The following is an 18,569-nucleotide window of genomic DNA, read 5'->3' on the forward strand; positions in this document are numbered from 1 at the left end:
TTCCAGTATAAGGGCACAGGTTTGATTCTGGTCTGGGAACTAAGATCCCACATGCTGCACGGTGAGGCCAAAAAAAAAAAAAGTTTAGAACTCAGTGCTGAGAAAAGATTTGTTTTTCCTGAGGAACTGATATACTTATTCCTTTCCAATACTGACAAGTATACTATTGTTGGTGTTTCCTTTTCTGCTTTGACTGCCAGGAAAATCCAGAGGCAAATTTTAAGTTCATTCATGAAAGATTGTTAACCTGCATGATTGACATATTTATATTTTTCTTCTTGGTCCTAATTTTCTACATTTAATGTTATTCATTGCAGGTGATGTTGCCCTGTGTTGTATATACATTGCCCTACCTTGCGTATACTGTTATATACTGTTACACTGTATGTATGGATACTGTCTGTACTGTATGTATATTACATTACTGTATATACTGAAGTATAAAAGAATAAGTATAAACTAAAAAGTTTAAACCTAGTTTAAGGCAATGTATATAGGTTTCAGCCAGTATTGTTGACAAGCTGAATACAAATACAAATACAAATTCTAAAGGGGATCTCTTTGCAGACCTTCTCAGTCAGGGTACTAGCTGGTGCCCCATGGGTTTCTAGTCACCTTCACGGAGTGCTTTCTCACTTTTCTTCCTTGGCATAATTACTTTATTTAGCTATCATTCTGTTGATCTCTTTTCTGCTTTAAAAACACATGCTCCACAGTGGGTGGGGTTGGATAAAGTCATTACTTACTTGATGTAGGTTGGGCATTGATCTTGGATAGTACAGCTTTGAGGAGCTTTTCAAGGCAAGTTGCTGGAGCAGGCTGGGATGAACATGCAGATCTGGATACTCAAGAGGAATCCACCCAGGAATTATGTTTCATCATTGGCCTCAATTTTCAGTACTGACTCCTCCAAATTTGTGTGATGGCTGTAATCTTTGCATTCTGGAAGCGTCTCAAAAGGAGTCCAAGAGATCCTTCCTATTCTAGGTACCTCTCTGCCCTACCTGTCTCAGGGTTGTTTTATTTTTGGCCTTGTTTGCAAGCTGTCAAACTCTTTTAAAACATCCTTCAGTAAACCATAAAATGAAAATAACTTGAGTTAATCTGTTAAAATGAAAGCTGAACATTTCTCTGCTCCTCTGCCTGCCATCTCAAAGGAGCCTCTTCTGAATGAGGTGTCTGCTGGCGTTATTTTTCACTGACTTACGTTGAGCCCAAATTGCTTCTGAAACGTCATACCAACAAAGGTGGGTTTCAACCTGCTTGAATCAGATGCCAAACCTCTGCCTGCTCCATCAGAAGCGATGTAGCTGCATTAATTCCTTCACAGCTTTACAGCAGAAGTTTTCTCTCTAGGTTAGCCAATGGGCATGCCTCTTAGGAAGCTTCTTTTGCTTCTCTTCTCTACAACCTTAAGTAACTTCTGGCTCAAGGCTCCCCAGATCTCCTGATGGCATTCCACAGGGATTTAGCTGCCTGATGTGAAATCAAGAAGCTGCCACTCTTTTCTGTGCCTCCTTTGCTTCACTCAAATATTGGGAGAGAGACAAGCTTCCCCAAACCTCTGGCAAGCAGTGTAGAAGCAGAGACACTGTCCTCCAAGATCTACTTGTAACTCCTCCAAATGTGACGCTGGAGTGGCAGGCATGCTTCCGCTGGGCCCCATTCCTGAGAGGCTTGGCTGGTGCCAGCATGCCATTCTGCTGGCAGCAGCTCAGCTTGCCCAAGAGGGGACGTGCAATGAATAACCCTGGAATCAGGCTGGAAATTCCGAGTGATGGAAATATCAATCTGGAGATATAACTAAGGTGGAAATAGCCAGAGTACGTTTTCATTGGCAATTGATTGAATTTTCCCAGGAAATCTATTGGAATTCCATTTCTAAGATGGCATGGGTATTTCCTGGAAAAAGCTGAGCACTCATTTAAAAGTGTTTTCAATTTTCCTTGAAAAGAGTAGAAGTGGTTTGCCATCTGTCTTGCCAAGATGTATCAATAAAGTCCCCAGGACATTTCTTGGTTCTAGAGCTCCATGTCGAGGAAGAGGGAAAGCCAAGCTCCTCTCTGGAGAGGGCCTAACACCTCTGGAGGTCATGTCCGTGCCTTCAGAAGGTAGCAGTTATGTTACAGCTCCATAAGGAGCTTTGCAGCCAACCAGACCAAAGGTTTGAATTTGCCACTCAACCATTTATTAATATCAGCTGTGTGACCTTGATGAACAGCATTAACTTACCCTCTGAAGCTTTGTTTTCTTGTCTATAAAGTAGGGAATTTCATGGCTGCATCACTTTGCTGACAAAGGTCCATATAGTCAAAGCTATAGTTTTTACAGTAGTCATGTATGGATGTGAGAATTGGACCATAAAGAAGGCTGAGCATCGAAGAGTTGATGCTTTCAAATTGTGGTGCTGGAGGAGACTCTTTGAAGAGTTCCTTGGACTGTAAAGAGATCAACCAGTCAATCCTAAAGGAAATCAATCCTGAATATTCATTGGAAGGACTGATGCTAAAGCTGAAGCTCCAATACTTTGGCCACCTGATGTGAAGAACCAACTCATTGGAAATAAGTTTTTTCCAATACTGGGAAAAACTGATACTGGGAAAGATTGAAGGCAGGAGGAGAAGGGGATGACAGGGGATGAGATGGTTGGATGGCATCATTATCTCAATGGACATGAGTTTGCACAAACTCCAGGAGATAGTGAAGGACAGTGCAGGCTGGTGTGCTGCAATCCACGGGTCTCCGAGAGTAAGACGTGACTTAGAGACTGAACAAAAACAACAAAGTGGGGAATGTCAATGCCAGTTTGCGGTGTTTTTCTCAGTATAAGGGTTATGTGTGCAAAACACCCAATTCAGACAAGATCGGGTGTGTTCAGGGTGGTATGGCCGTAGACAAAACACCTTATTCAGGGCCTTTGTATGTGTTGGATACTCAGTAGATGTCCACCTTTCTTGATTAAATCAGTCTCTAAGTTATAAACTCTGAGAAATCTGAAGAGTTGATTCCCCTAATTTAAAAAATGTTTTTAAGAGTTTTACTGGGATGTAACTGTATTTTAGACCACATACACTCAAAGCGTGTAAGTTGGATGAATTTAGACATATATTTTTATATATATATATATAAATATAAATATACACATTTGTGAAACCATCATGACAGTCAAGATAGTGGACATATCCTTCACCCTTAAAATAAAAGTTTTTTGTGCTCGCTTGTAATCTATTCTTCCCTAACCGTCCCCTCCCAGTCCCAGGCAACCACTGATCTGCTGTCACTGTAGATTAATCTCAGTTTTCTGAAGTTCAACAGTGAGTTCTCTCCGCCCTTCCTCACCCTCCCTCTGTCCTGCCTTTATTCCAGATTGATTTTGACATTCATCAGCATTGTTGAGTGATACAGGAGTTTGTTCCTTTTCATTGCTGACTGGTATTCCATTGTGTGGATATACCACAATTTGTTTATCCATCCCCTTGTTGATGGATATTGGTTTTATTTCGTTTGGGGCTGTTAACACATAAAATTGCTGTATGCGATCAAGTGTTAAGTCTGTGTGAACATAACGCTTTCGCTTCTCTTAGGTTGGTACCTAGGAGTGGTATACCTAAGTCATCTGTTTTAACTTTCTGAGAAATTTCCCACCTATTTTCCAGGGTGATTGTATCATTTTATATCCCTAAAGCCATGTGTAAGGAAGGAGTTACGTTCTCTGCATCCTCACCAATACTTGTTATTTTCTGTTTTTTTGATCATAGACATCCTAGTTGGGGTAGAGTTTCTCATGGTTTTGATTTCCCTAATGTTGAGCATCTTATCAGAAGTACATGTTCAGCATGTTCTTATTTGCCATCTGCATATGTCTTTTGCTCATTTTTTGGTGTATCTTATTAATTTGGAAGAGTTTTACATATTCTTGATGAGAGTCCTTTGTCAGATATATGTTTTACAAATATTTTCTCCCAGTGAGAAAATTTTTGTGACTTTTTATTTTTGTCTTTTAAAAAGTAAGTTTTTTTAATGAAATCTATTTTTTTTAATTTGATCTTTACAGATTTATTGGCAAAGGAGCAGTTTAAAATAGTATTGTAGCTCATGCTGCTAATTGAAAAAATCTTAATATCCATCTGATTAACAGTCCAAAGCAGTGCAGCCCTGAAAATGTATAAGCAGTTTCATTTATGAAGATAACAGTGCTAGGACTTGTGCATTAAAACAACTCCCCCCACCCCACCTGCCCTTGTTTGAAGAATGTACATACCATTTGTTTGAGATTTATACCTTTACTTATTTTTTGAACAGCAAGAACATGTTTAAACAGCTCACTTAGCTTCTGCAATTCGTTCTTGTCGTCTTTCTTCACTTTCTCATCACCTTCACTTAGTGCTGCTTGTCATGGATTTTGCCAGTCCGATGAGTCGTAGCCTTGCTGATGGAGTTCTCCTGCTTGACTCCTTATTCTTTGGACAGAAGTTCTGTTTTCAGTGAACTTTCCCTTCTTTTTTCTTACTTTGCTTTTGGTTGCCCCTGGCAGTTTCTTGCTCAGTCCAGATAAGGAACCACACGGATGGGCATGTCCAGCATCTCAAGCCGGGCAGCACATGAGAACAAGGGGTTGAAAGGATTCTCAACTGAGAAGCTATCCTCAGAATGTCTTAGTCGTCCTTTTCTGTGTAAAAGAGTCGTCCTTTTCTGTGTAAAAGAGAAACATTGCTGGAATCCTGTGTCCAGTCTTTTTGGGTTTTGTCTGTCGGCTTACTTGTTTTAAATTTTTTGTTTTGAAATAATTATAGATTGACAGGAAATTGTAAGAAAAATATATATATATGTTGGAAGGACTGATGCTGAGGCTGAAACTCCAATACTTTGGCCACCTCATGCGAAGAGTTGACTCATTGGAAAAGACCCTGATGCTGGGAGGGATTGGGGGCAGGAGGAGAAGGGGATGACAGAGGATGAGATGGCTGGATGGCATCACCGACTCTATGCACATGAGTTTGAGTGAACTCCAGGAGTTGGTGATGGACAGGGAGGCCTGGCGTGCTGCAATTCATGGGGTCGCAAAGAGTTGGACACGGCTGAGCAACTGAACTGAACTGATACACACAGGAGGTCCTGTTCACCCTTCATCCCTCCTTCCCTAATGTTAGTATCTTGCATAACTTTAGTGCAGTGTCAACACCATGAAATTGACATTGGTACACTCCTGGACCTTATTCACATTTCACTAGTTATATATGCACTCTTGTGTGTGTGTGTGTGTGTGTGTGTGTAGTTGTGTGCAGTTTAACCACACAGGTAGTTGTTTTCTTTTTTTTTTTAATTTTATTTATTTAGCTGCTTTGGGTCTTAGTTGTAGCACACGGCATCTTCCATCTCCATTGCAGCCTACAGGGTGTTTTTTTTTTTTTTTTCTTAGTTGCAGCATATGGGATCTAGTTTCCTGACCAGGGATTGAACCCGGGCCCACTGCATTGGGAACTCAGAGTCTTAGCCACTGGACCACCAGGGTAATCCCTACACAGGTAGTTTAATGTAACTGCTTCACAGTTAAGATACAGAACCGTTCCATCGCTGCAAAAGCTCCTTCATGATGCTACCTTCTAAGAACCATCCCTCCCTTCTATCCCCAGATGCTAACCCCTGTTTTCTATCTCTGCAATTGCATTATTTCAAGCATATTATATAAATGGGATCATATAGCAGGTCATCATTGAATTGACGCTGTTTTCACCCAGCGTAATTCCATGACAGACTGTCCATGTTATTGCCTGTATCAGTAGTCTTTTATGAGGCTGAGTAGTATTCCATAGTATGGATGTTCCACTGTTTGTTTAACCATTTATCCAGTGAAGAACATTTGGGTTGTTTCCAGTTTTAAGCTATTGTGAATAAAGCTACTATGAACATTTGCATACAGGTATTTGTGCAAACTTAAATTTTCATTTCTTTGGAATAAATGCCCAAGAGTATAATTGCTGGGTCATATCATAAGTGTATTATTAGTTTTGAAAGGACTGCCAAACTGTTTTCCAGAGTGGCTGTACCATTTTATATTCCAATCAGCTATGTGTATATGGTCCGATTTCTCAGCACCCTCACCGCTTTTTGGTGTTGTTACTGTTTGTCATTTTAGCCATGCTAATAGGTGTTTAATGATGTCTCGTTGTAGTTTTAACTTTTGTTTCCCTAGTGGAATATAACTGTATATATTTATATCCCATATAAATGTAAAGGTGTAAACTGTGAAGATACTGAACAGCCTTTCACGTGTTGATATTTCACCTGTATATCCTTTTTGGTGAAATGTCTGTTCATGTCTTTTGCCCATTTTCTTTTTGCCCATTTTCTAATTGGACAATTTGTTTTCTTATTGGTGAGTTTTAAGAGTTCTTAATATAGCCTAGATACTAGTCCTTTGTAAGATACGTAGTTTCCAAATACATTTTTCCAGTCTGTAATTTGCTTTTTCGTTGTCTTACAGTAGGGCAACAGATTTTAATTTTATGAGATGTATCATATCAATTTTCCTTTTTTAGACATTGGCATCAAGTCTGAGAAATCTTCACTTAGTCCTAGGTCCTGAAGACTTTCTTCTGTTTTTTGTCTAAAAGTTTTATAGTCTTATGTTTCATATGTAAGTCTTTGATCCATTTTCAGTTAATTTTTGTGTAAGGTGTAACATTTAGGTTGAGTTTTTTTTTTTTTAATGGCTGAGTAGTATTCTATAATATGGATATTCCACAATTTGTTTAACCATTCATCCATTGAAGAACATCTGAGTTTGTGGATATCTAATTGCTTGAGCAAACATATGTTGAAAAGGCAGTCATTCTTTGACTTAACATCGGGAAGAATGACTCCTCCCAGTTTGTTCTTTTGCAAGGTTGTTTTAACTATTCTAGGTCCTTTGCCTTTTTGTATAAAGGTTAAAGTTTTATTTTAGGATGAAGTTTGTTTTTGTCTACAAAAATCTTTGCCCAGATTCTGATAGTAATTGTGTTAAACCTATAAATCTTTATGGGCAGAATGGATATCTCTACAATATTGATTCTCTGATCCATGAACATTAATAAGTCTCTCCACTTATTCTGGGTCATCTTTATTTCTTTCATCAGCATTTGTAGCTTTCAGCCTAGGATCCTATTCATATTTTGCTAGATTTATACCTAAGTACAGAGAAGGCAATGGCACCCCACTCCAGTGCTCTTGCCTGGAAAATCCCATGGATGGAGGAGCCTGATAGGCTGTAGTCCATGGGGTCGCTAAGAGTCGGACACGACTGAGCAACTTCACTTTTACTTTTCACTTTTATGCATTGGAGAAGGAAATGACAACCCACTCCAGTGTTCTTGCCTGGAGAATCCCAGGGACGGGGGAGCCTAGTGTGCTGCCGTCTATGGGGTCACACAGAGTCGGACACGACTGAAGCGACTTAGCAGCAGCATACCTAAATATTTCATTTTCTTCGGCAATGTTGGTGTTTTTAATTTCAGTTTTCACATAGTTATTGCAGAGCTTTTGGTACAGAACTGTGGAGTAGTCTGAGGTTTTTATGTTCATAGCAAAGGAGAGAAGAAGAGTTGGAGTTTGAAACTTGAATCACAGGCATTTGAGAACCAGGTATGGGGAATTCCCTGATGGTCTAGTGGTCAAGACTCAGTACTTTTACTACTGAGGGCCTGGGTTCAATCCCTGATCAGGGAAGTAAGATCCTACAAGCAGCGCAGCCAAAAAATATACAGAAACCAACTAAAGGAAAAAACCACAAGGTATGAAAACAGTGTATATGTGTAAGAGCAGGCAGACTGGGCTCAAATCCCAGGTTTGACACTTACTGGCTTTTTGAGCTAGGGCCAGTCATTTAACTTCTCTGAGCCTATTTTCTCAGTTGTCAGAAAGGGAGAATAACCTCCTGTGCAGATCTTTTGTAAAGCTCCTTGATTTTATATATATACATATATATAAACACATACACACACACATATGCTCTGTACAGGTCTCCCTATATCTTAGTTATTATTTCTGGCCACAGTGGAATCATCGTTTATGATCCACAAATGGAGAGGCAAGTGTACCTGCTGTTAAGAGCAGCAATCGTTTCTTGAACCACTTCATGGTGCTAATTTTTAAGGATGTGAAGTCTTGACATAGCTCTTGTCCTCAAGGGGCTGATAATTTTGTTGAGGAAGGATGCTGTATGCATAAAAACTCCAGGACTAGGCATTCCTTGTCCAGTCCCCAGTGTGGTGCAGACAGTGGGTGCACCAGGGAGCTTTCTCTTCCTGGGTTCTGTTTGCCCTGCTCGTGCCCTGCTCATCAGTGTGGCTTCTGGTTGTTGTTGATGAGAGAATGCGTGGAGGTAGGAGGGGGTGTGTACAGATTTAGGGGAAGGGGGTCATGTGGGAATATGTAATTAATTTTTATACTTTCCCCAGTAAACCATCGACCCTTTTTATGATGTCATGAGGGATTCCTTAATTTTGCAGCTGCTTCCTGGTTACGTCAGAGGGGAGCCTCTCACCCCACAGCCTGGAGCTGCGCTCCTACAAGAATTGGAAACAAATGAAGTGCTGAATATCTAATGGCTTCCACAGGGAGAGCCCGTTCAGACTTCCCAGGCCTCCTTCTGCAAGGTCTTCCTCAAGTATTTCTGACCCCCTGAAGTGTCTTTGTTCTGAAAAGACAGGACTGGCCCGGAGCCAAGTGGGCGGGAGCCTGGGGACTCCGTGCCGCACAGCCCCCCTCCCTCCAGGTGTTCCACAGTCCCAGTTTCTGCCCCTCTCCTGGATCTCATTTGGTGGGTGTTTCCCTTGTTGGGATCTCAGGATCCTCTGGAACCTGCCAAGATTATCAGCAAGGGTCCTTTCCTCCCCGCATCATCTCCATCTTCTCTTCTCTCTTCTCTTGATTTTCCTTCCACAGTGTTTCTCACATCTGTGCACGCCTTTCAGTCCCCTCTCCCACCTCTCTTCTAAGAAAGATGTTACATTTATTTGGCATTATAAAGTTTATGAAGTGCTCTACATGTCACTCCTCTTCATTCAAGCAAGTTCACGTCCTCTTAGCTTCCCAGCCTGTTTGCCTCCCTGTCACTTTTTTCCAGCTACGCTAATCCATCCTAAATGCTTTAGCTAGATTTAGCTAGACCTCCTCACTCCCTCTTGGGTCCAGCCTGTGTTTGCTGCCCTGGCATCGAAGGCCCTGTGCGATGGGTCCCTGTTTTATGACATGCCGAATATAGTGCTTGCTGTCAGAGTACGTGCTGGTGTGTCTCTACCTGCGTGCCTCTTTAGCACGCTCCATCTTTGTTCATCTTTTGCAGCATGGATGTGTTCTCTTCCATGAAACCTTCCGTGATATACACTAGCAGGAAATAGTTAGAGAAAGCATCTTATTTCCGCCTTCCTTATGGAATGCCATAATACATGGTCTTGAATTACAGTTATTTGGGTGTCTGTGTAGTATTCTCGTCTTCCTTATTAGAATATCATCTTCTCATGGACAGTATCCTGTTTTCCATCGTACCTCCACAATTGAGCCAAATCAACAACTGTGGAGTCAGTGGGAGAGGTCACTTTGTCGGGAGGCTGGGATTTCCTTTGTCCCGACATCTACCCGCTTGCTAAGAGAAAGTTAAAGAGTTTATAATCCTTAAAAAAAAAATAAAAAAAAATAAAAAAGAGTTTATAATCCTGGAAAATCCAGAAGGACAGTAGGGTCTCAGAGAGAAGACACATTCCCTCCCATGTTCCTCTGTCTTGTCTCGGACACATTTTGCTCAGGGATACGTCCTGGATTGCCTTCCACCCAGTCAGCCTATATTCTGCCATTGTGCATGAATATAGTTTGGCTGTATTGGTGCCTGATTTTTCTGACTCATTCATCATCCTCTCGAATGATGAATTTTATTCCCTGGGGAATAAAGTGATGCCCTGATGGCGTGGACATCTCTGCTTTTGCTGTGAGATTTTTGTCTGATTCTTATAAAAGCGACTGCCTCTTCCACCTCCCTGTCAGCCAGCAGCTGCCACAGGGAACTCTGTGTCTTGAGCAGCAGCAGTCGAAAGATGCTCTCACTGCCCACTTCCTGTAGACGGGGAGGTTTTGGTGGGCTGCTCAGGAGTGGTGCCAGCTCTGTGTCTGACTGGTGACTGACTCATGAGAAAAGCAGCCTCATGTCTGAAAGATAAGAGCCAACAAATCGCCTCCAGGTGGTGTTAGTTTGGAGGTGACTGACCATTCATTTCCTCTCTCTGGGAGGAGCCGTTGGGGACGGAATCAGTGAATAAGTGGTCTTGCCTGCATTTTTCTCTGGCTGTTAGTGAAGCCGCTGAGCAAACAGTTGGTCCTCTCTGCTGGAATGGCGAGTGGACCCCAGTGCCCTCCGAATGCCCTCTGTGGCCATGGGGGTATCAGACTTAAGTGTCATCTGTCCCGTGTCTTCTCTTCATTACGCCTCTCATTCTTTTGCTAGGAGGTTGGCTGTGTGTGCCAGGCCAACTCTGCTTGTCTGTTGCTACCAGATTATTCCGTGACCAGCCAAACCTCAGCCCTGCTGATCTGATTTCCTCCAGATCTCCCCCTGACCCAGGAATTGATCAGAAGTGATGGTTCTGAACTGCGGTCCCTTGGCCGGGCTCCACGGGTCTGGGCAGGTGGGCCTGCCTCGCCTCCGCGCCGCTCCCCTCTCCCTGCTCCCGCCTCGTTCCCATTTCCTGCAGGACACCACTCTGCCATCCTGGAGCCGTCAAGCACAGCTTTGCTTTGGCAGCACCGTCGTGCACACACGGGTGGGAGAGGGGCCGTGTTTATCACTTTTCCTGGAGATTATCTGTTTAAGCACTTCTCTGACAGTTACAATAACAAGGGCAGTGTGTTGTGTTTCCCAGCAGAAGGACACTTGCTGTTGAAAGATGTATAGCACTAATTAGAAATACATAACATCCGGCCACATGGCAGCCTTCTCCCGGCCGCTCCATTTCCTGATTTCATACAACTTTGACGACAGTTGGTTTATGTTTTCCATGAATATGTTCTCAGAAAAATGAGAAGGTCTCCTCGTTAATAGGAGCGAGAAGAGTGTTTCTGCTTGAGCAGGTATTTGGCCAGAGGAATGGTAGGAGCCACAGTCACCTGCCCCTCTGAGAGCGTGTGGGAGGGGTTCAGACTTCAGGTGACTCTCTGGTACGAGACATTTCCGTCTGACTTCCTCAGCCAGAAGCTTTCCCCTACCCCCTTGAACAGGCCTGCTTTTGGAAAGAAGGGGAAAGGCTGTTTCACAATGTTAATGAGTTCCTCAGCTCATGTCAGGCTCCAGCCACCTGACACAAAGCCAGAGGAACCCAGGCAAATACCAAGGCGAACAATGCTTTTTCCTTCCCCACCCCACATCACTTGTTGGCCTGGCCCAGCCCCCTCCAGGGATATATATGGGCCTCTGTGAGGGTGGCGCCAGTTTCCTAGGCCTCACCTGGGATAGATGGGCCTGGGACCCTGGATGCTGCTTTCCTGCCTACTTGCATCATGTGGGTCCTTCTCAAGGACTGGCATCTTACAGCTTCTAGCCCACAGAAACCTAAGTGAGGCGGACAGCATCTCCCGAAGATACCATAGCACTTAATACATTTCTCACTGGAGGCATGGGGTCTGAGTCACCATGGTTACTTGGGGGTAATAAATAACCCATTTAGAAGGTCCTAAGATTTCAGGGACCCTGTTTTATTTGTAGCTTTGTGTGTGTGGGTGCTCAGTGTGTGCTTCGGGTACCACTGAGCTGTGGAGGAGGGCAGGCCTTCCAGAAGTGTTCTATGTGCAGAGCTGACCAAGACCCAGGCATTCTGATCCCCAGAGATAACTGTGGTATCACCACCTACTTGATCAGCACAGGATAGTGTACTGATTTGTATTAATACCTCCCCATCCATCAGACCCAAACACAGCAGGGAGTGCTGTCAGGCCCTTCCCGGGGAGATGGAAGGGTGAAGGGTGAGGTGATGTAACCGTGGCCAGGGGCAGAGCCGTCATGCAGCTGCCTTTCAGCCACAGCCCTGAGAGGTGGTTGATCCCTTCCAGACATAGCAGAGAGGCTCCAGTTGTTGCTTCTTTACCTGGTCCTCAGACCTTCCTGCAGGAAGCTTAAAAAGGAGCCAAGCTGGACTCCCCAGAGGCCTCCGTGTCGTTCCTAAGCAGTTGATTCTCCCCTTGAGTCTTGCTTTGTGCACTTTGAGAAAGTGTCTAACCCAAGGTTGCCGTTTGTCATAAAAATAGAAATGGTCTGGGTGAAAGTCATCTCTCTTTGCCCTGTCTTTTCTTTATCAAGGCTGATGAGAGTATCTTGTTGTAGTCCTGGGCTTCTGCCAGTCCTTGGAGTTCAGATATCCACTTGCGTCTCTTCTGAGGGCCTTCTGTGTGCAGGTAACTTCTGCGTGTGCCCAGGAGTTCCCGTGGACAGAGGAGCCTGGTGGGCTGCAGCCCATGGGATCACAAAGAGTCTAACACAGCTTAGCAACTAAACAACAACAGCTTCTGCCCAAGATGTCCTGTTGATGAGGGGACACTAATGTGTACTCAGCGTGTCGTCTGCCAGGATGTGGCCTCCACTCATCCTCTCCTAACTAGCCTCTCCTAATAAGTCCCTCTGTCCAGGACTCACTCTCCCGTTCTGGGCTCTGTTGCTGCTGGCAGTGCTGGGCAGGGGCCTGGCCTGGGCCAGGGTGATTTGGAGAGTGCCGTTGTGTATAGTGAGCATGGAGGGGAGAAGCTGGCAGCTTTCCTTGGGATGGCTTCCATGTCTCCCCCTTCCCTGCTGTCCATCCTCCCTCTGCTTGGTCCTTGGATGCTCGTTTCCTTTCTCTCTAGCAGAAGTTTAGGGCCTTACCAGAGGAAGAAGGAGACGGGTGATCTATTCTCATCACATGGATTGTTACCACTTCCTTACTGCCTGCCACAGTTGAATTGGAAAGTTCGAGGCTGACATTTGGGACCATTGGGCATCTGGCAGGCTGGTGGGAAAACCACAAGAGAAGAATTGCTACACTGATGCTAGTCATATGTTGGGACCTTCTGAGCAGCAGCCTGTTCCTTCTACCCCCAGGGCTTTCTAAAGTGGTTTGGGGCTGGCTTTGCATACTCCAGTCATGTTTGTTCCTGTGGCCAAGACGGTTAGGAATAACTGTGGTTGTATAGCATCTCCTGGAGTAAAGACTTCAATTAGGCCCCATTGAAAAACCGAGTGTCAATGAGGGGAGAGGCAAGAGGGCTCCCCCTTGACTTCCGAGGTTAAAACGCAAGCAGGGACAGAGATCAAACGTGCAGCTCATTATGCTTTTAACACTTGGAGATTCTGAGAGTTCTCCCGTATTACAGGAGGAATTAACAGATCAGCTGCTGCCAGACCAAGCAAGCCTGGCTGTGGATTCTGCCTCCTGCGTATATAGGGGTCTCCTCCCCTGGGGCTGCAGCCTGGCCTGCTGCCTTCCGCTTGTCACCTGTTTCTCTCAGGGCTGCATGAGGTGACCGTCAGGGAGGGCCGCTGACAGGGAGCGGGTACAGACAGTGGTTTGAGGGTTATGTGCTGTAGCTCCTGCTAAAGGATAGGCCCGGCCACCACCAGGGTGGCTCCTTTCCCTGACCCACAGCGGGAAGGAAGTTGGTCAGGCTCAGGAAGTGAGGGGCATAGACTGCTAATGTTAGAACCAGGTTTATTTCTTAGCCCTAGAGGAATGAATAGGTGAAAATTAAAGCTAATACTTGCTTAAGTGCTTATTGTGTGCCAGGCACTGTCCTTTATAAAATTTGACTCATTCAGTGAAAAATATATTATTTCTAAGTGTCGTGTGTGTTCTCTGAGGAGGAGGAGGAACAGAGAGAAGGTAAGGCTGGAATCAAAGGTTGGTGCTTCAAGAAAATGACTTCTAAATCGGTGTTTTTCTCATCTTAATTGGTGACTGTATTCCTGCCATCTATGCATTAGAGAGACTGAGTTAACATGACTTCCTGTTCACTGTGGGTTCATGTCGTCAGCAGAGAGCATGCAGTTTGGGCTCCGACTGTACACCTGGGGTTACTGGTCTCGGGGAAGTGGTGTGAAACAGAATTCATACCAGGGAGCCCTATAATAACCATATCGGGCACTTAACCACATGCCAGGTATCCTAGTGAGTGCTTCACATGCGATACTTTGTTCAACCTTTTGACTGCCCTTTGAGAATGGGAATCTTCCAGCCCCAGGCTCAGGTGAGGAAAAGGAACTCAGTGACACGACCAAGGACTTCCTCCTCATAAGGTGGGGAGAGGACCCCTTAGCCCCCAGGACACTGATGGACTTGCCTTTCCCCTTCCCAGACTGCTTCTCGGAGGAGTGTCGCTCTGTGATCCAGGAGCAGGCTGCAGCCCTGGGCCTGGCCATGTTTTCTCTCCTGGTGCGACGCTGCACCTACTTACTGAAGGAGTCGGCCAAAGGTAAGCAGACGAGGGCCCCTGGCTGGTGGGCCTTCCAGCTCCTGGGTCCTGTCCAGACACGCTCAGGAGGCCGTGCTGCGTTCTCCGTGTCTTCTCCCTCTACTCCAGGCTCCCTCTTGCCAGCGTGCCCTCTTCCTTTTGCCTACCTGACTAGTCCCACTTCCTCTCCGGCCCTCCTTCCGTTCTGTGGAAAGGAAAGGAGACTTCTTTCATCCTCTGTCTCTCTTCTCCTCTAACAGGATTTTCACTGTACCTCTGAACTGCTGAGTGTTCATGCAACTTGAAAAATGAGTTTTCCTTGATGTTCATAATTGATGTTTTGGTTTCCACCTCTCTCTCTGTATGTCCTTCTTTGTTTGGTACCTACCTGGTGGGGGCTGTAACCGCTGTGGACCAGCCATCTCCAGGAGACTGACTGGACCAGATCAGGGGTTCTTTCTAGCCCCTGAAAGAACTAGCTCCTGAAAGCCACTGCTTTTTGAGCAGTGTCCCCATGTCCTTTAAGTCTGCCCTTAGAATTCCAAGCCTGACTTCTGGGCCATGTAAGGCAGGGCTGAAGGGTGCACCTTTCTTTCAGCTTCTGGATCAGTTGTGATGAGTAGTGAGGCCCCTCTGTTGTTCGCCAGCCACATCAGCCTTTGGGAGTGCCTCTAGCGGCTGGAGTCGCCTATTTAGAGCAAGGGAGGTTAATTGGATAGAATCTCAAATTTACAGAAAAGTTTTGGGAATAATACTCTCTTACTTACCCCTCACCCAGACTCCCTAATTGTTAACTTTCTACCACACTTGCTTTAAGTTCTCTCTCTTTCCATACGTACACGTATACGTATTATTTTCTTTATGAACCATTTGATCATAAGTTGCAGACATGGTAGCTTCCCCGCCCCGCCCCTTCCCGCACCAGATACTGGACTGTGTACTTCCTAGTCACAAGGACCTTCTCCTACACGACAGTGCTGTTATCACAGTCAGGAAGCCAGCGTTGATACAGTACTATTACTGAATCTACAGACCTTACTGAGTTTGTATTAGTTGTCCTAAAAAAATATTTTTTTTCTGGTCTAGGATGCACTCCAGGATCAGACGTTGCATTTAGATGTCATGTCTCTTTATAGTCTCCTGCAACATGGATGGTTTCTGAATATTCCTTTGTTCTTCATGCTCCTGACATTTTTGAAGTATGCAGGACATTTATCTTGTAGAACACCCCACTGTTTGGGTTTCTCTGATACTTCCTTACCATCAAATTCGGGTTGTTCCGTTTGAGTAGGAACCCTGGTGCCATGTCAGTGCTGTGCTGAAGGAAGGCTAGAGTGGGTGTGGGTTGGAGGCTGGAGGCCAGGGTGGCAACCCTGTCGCCAGGCCGCAGGTGGAGCACAGGCAGCTGTGTGCAGGGCAGACCCAGTGCACTGGTTCTCTCTCTGTCCTGCTTTTCAGAATCCTCTTAGGTACTGGCACTTGTCCTTCGCTTCTGGGCCTGGCTGTCCTGTGGATGGGGTCTCCCTTCCCTGGGAGCTGGCTGCTGTCCCAGCGCCTCACTGGCCGCACGCAGGGCCACTGTAGATCTAGGCCCAGCTCTTACCCTTTGCCTCTGCAGCTCAGCTGTCCTCTCCTGAGGGAGAGGAGGATCAAGATGACATCAAGGTGTCCTCCTTTGTCCCGGACCTGAAGGAACTGCTCCCCAGTGTGAAGGTCTGGTCAGACTGGATGCTCGGCTACCCAGACACCTGGAACCCTCCGCCTACCTCCCTGGAGCTGCCCTCACAGTGAGTCAGCCCTGCCTGCCCGAGTTCCCACAGCCCCCTCCTGTGGCCTGCTGACCTGTGTCTCCCCTCTTTACTTGAACTTGGGTGTTCCCCTTCCGTGAACACCTCCCAGGCCCCTGCTTCTGCCTGCTCTCTGGTCCATTCCTCCTCCTCCTCCTCCTCTCAGTCTCTCTTTCTCTCACTTCATGGCTTGCTCTGTTCTGCTCCTTGCCCTTGATCTTGTGAGTTTTCACTGTGCACTGCTCACGCTCACCGTCTCCGCAGCTACTTCCCAGGTCTGGGTGGGTGTCGGTCAGTGTGTGAGACCCTCTCTGTCTCTCCCTTTTAGTTCGTCTCCGTGCATCTCTCAGGCCCTTGCCGCTTCTCATGCTGTCCTGCGCACTGTCTCCCCACCTCCTTCTCACGATGTGGTGTGTGTGGGGGTGAGAGCATAGACTGCTTTGCACTCACTGCATCCCCATCCCCCGCAGCACATCCTGCCTCGTCCCCCTGGCTCTGGATGTTGGTGTGGGGAAAATGTGTCTGCTGGATGTCTCTATGTAGATCTCTTTTTTCTCTCTGTTATAAAAATTGTGGTAAAAAATAAATACGACAGAGTTTGCCATCTTAACCATTTTTAAGTCTACGGTGCATTCACGTTGTTGTGCAACCATATAGAGCGATTTCTTGTGTTCATAGCAGTGTGTGAGTTGTAGCTCTGTGTGTGCCTGCTTGGGTCTTGTTGTCTGTGCGTGTCTGATTGTGAGGGTTTTTTTGTATTAATGTGTGTGTGTCTGAGGGGATTTGTCTACTGAAGGCTCTGGGCGTGCCTGTCCATGTCTGCGCATGTATACGTGTCCACGTGCTGTGTCCACATCTGTGTCTGGGTCTCTTTGCAGGGCTCCTGTGTCCCCTGAGGACCCTGTTGCACTGTGGTCTGACGCCCTGTCTCTGTGTTCATATGTGCGTCTGGGCCCATGTCAGTCCATCTCTGCTTCGGTCCTGCCTGTGTCTCTCTGTGTGGCTGTGTCCTGTGGGAGTGTCTGTTCCTGAGCATCTGTACCCAGGACTGCCTGTGTCCCTGTCCATATTTGTCTGTGAGTGTATCTCTGTGTGTCAGTCTAGGTCTCTCTGCTGGGGGCGGGGGACGTTTCTCTATATGTGGGTCTTCCTGTACCCATCCACCTGCCTCTGTCCATTCCTCCTGCCCATCTCAGCTTCTTCCCGCCTGCCTCTTCTCCCACCTCCCTCCCTGCTGTTTGTGTGTGTCTGTATCAGGGGTCAGCAAGCTGTGGCCCATGAGCTAAGAATGGTTTACATTTTTAAATGGTTGAGAGAAAGATCAAAAGTATAAGACTTCATGACTTGCAGAAAGTGTATGAAAAGGGACCCTGAAAAGCGCCCATAAAGCTGTATTGGAACACAGCCATGCTTGTTTGTTCCCTCTGTCCACGCTGCTCTCGCGCTGCAGTAATAGGGCTGAGCAGTTGTGACAGAGACCATACTGGCTGCAGAGCCAAAAGTACTTACCGTCTGTTCCATTATAGAAAAGGTTTGACGGCTCCTGCTCCATACCCGTGTTCCTGTGCGTCTTGTTCTTCTGTGTGCTCAGGTCGCTGTGTATGTTCTTCTGTGTGTTCAGGTTGCCGTGTATGTGTGTGTGTGTTTGCCTAAGAGCGCCCTAATGTGTGTGCACCCAGGCCTGTTTCTGGTCAATTCTGTTGACTGTCCATTTCTCTCCCTCATTCTTTCTCTTTCCCTGTCTCGGTTTCTCCCTCGGCATTTCTCTGTCTGACCTTTCTGTCTCCCTTTCTACAACCCCCCTCCCTCCCTCTTCCAGCAGCTGTATTGGGGTCTCTGGCAGGTGTGGTACACGCACAGTTCCTTCACGCTCTGTGTTGGGCATATGCGTGTGTGTTCGGGAGCAAGCATCCATGCCCAGCGTCTTCTCATTCTTGCCTAGTGCTCTTCCCTGGGAGGGGAGAGTACTGGAAGGAGGAGGATGGATGGCTAGGATGGTACATTTCTAGGGAGTGGGGAGGGGTGCTTCTCTGGGCTGGGAGCCATGCCATGGGAGTCTCCAGGCTCCTGGGTGACATGCAGAGGTTTCTGGTCAGCAGTTAACTGACCTTTCCATGTGGACTGTAGAATCTGATTCTTTCTTGCCTTTCCTTCCTCATATATCTCCCTTGCTCCTCACCCCAGGAAGCCACCCCTGGACCATTCAGCCTGCCCTTCCCAGGACCCCCAACTCTGGCTCTGTAACCCTGTGGGTGATGCTCACAGCACCAAACAAATCTCTGCATCTTTCCTGTGAACCCTCTTAAGTTTCCAGGACGCACTCCAGGCTGAGGCCCGGTG

At 46.1% G+C, this 18,569-nt stretch overlaps 1 protein-coding gene and 1 non-coding gene across 7 annotated transcripts in view; both read left to right on the forward strand.

Moving 5' to 3' along the window:
* SMG6 (SMG6 nonsense mediated mRNA decay factor) overlaps window positions 1-18,569 on the forward strand; it is a 200,670-nt gene that overhangs the window by 77,899 nt on the left and 104,202 nt on the right. For all 6 annotated transcript variants that reach the window (XM_070390231.1, XM_070390232.1, XM_070390230.1 and 3 more), the window contains 2 exons: window positions 14,347-14,463; window positions 16,061-16,229. In XM_070390231.1, coding sequence (XP_070246332.1) covers window positions 14,347-14,463; window positions 16,061-16,229 — 286 coding nt within the window. The remainder of the gene's footprint in view (window positions 1-14,346; window positions 14,464-16,060; window positions 16,230-18,569) is intronic.
* On the forward strand, window positions 7,635-7,707 carry TRNAK-UUU (transfer RNA lysine (anticodon UUU)). Its single transcript has one exon. It is a non-coding gene; the product is annotated as a tRNA-Lys (tRNA).

The sequence above is a fragment of the Bos mutus genome, chromosome 19 (assembly GCF_027580195.1).
Source record: "Bos mutus isolate GX-2022 chromosome 19, NWIPB_WYAK_1.1, whole genome shotgun sequence".
Lineage (NCBI taxonomy): Eukaryota > Metazoa > Chordata > Mammalia > Artiodactyla > Bovidae > Bos > Bos mutus.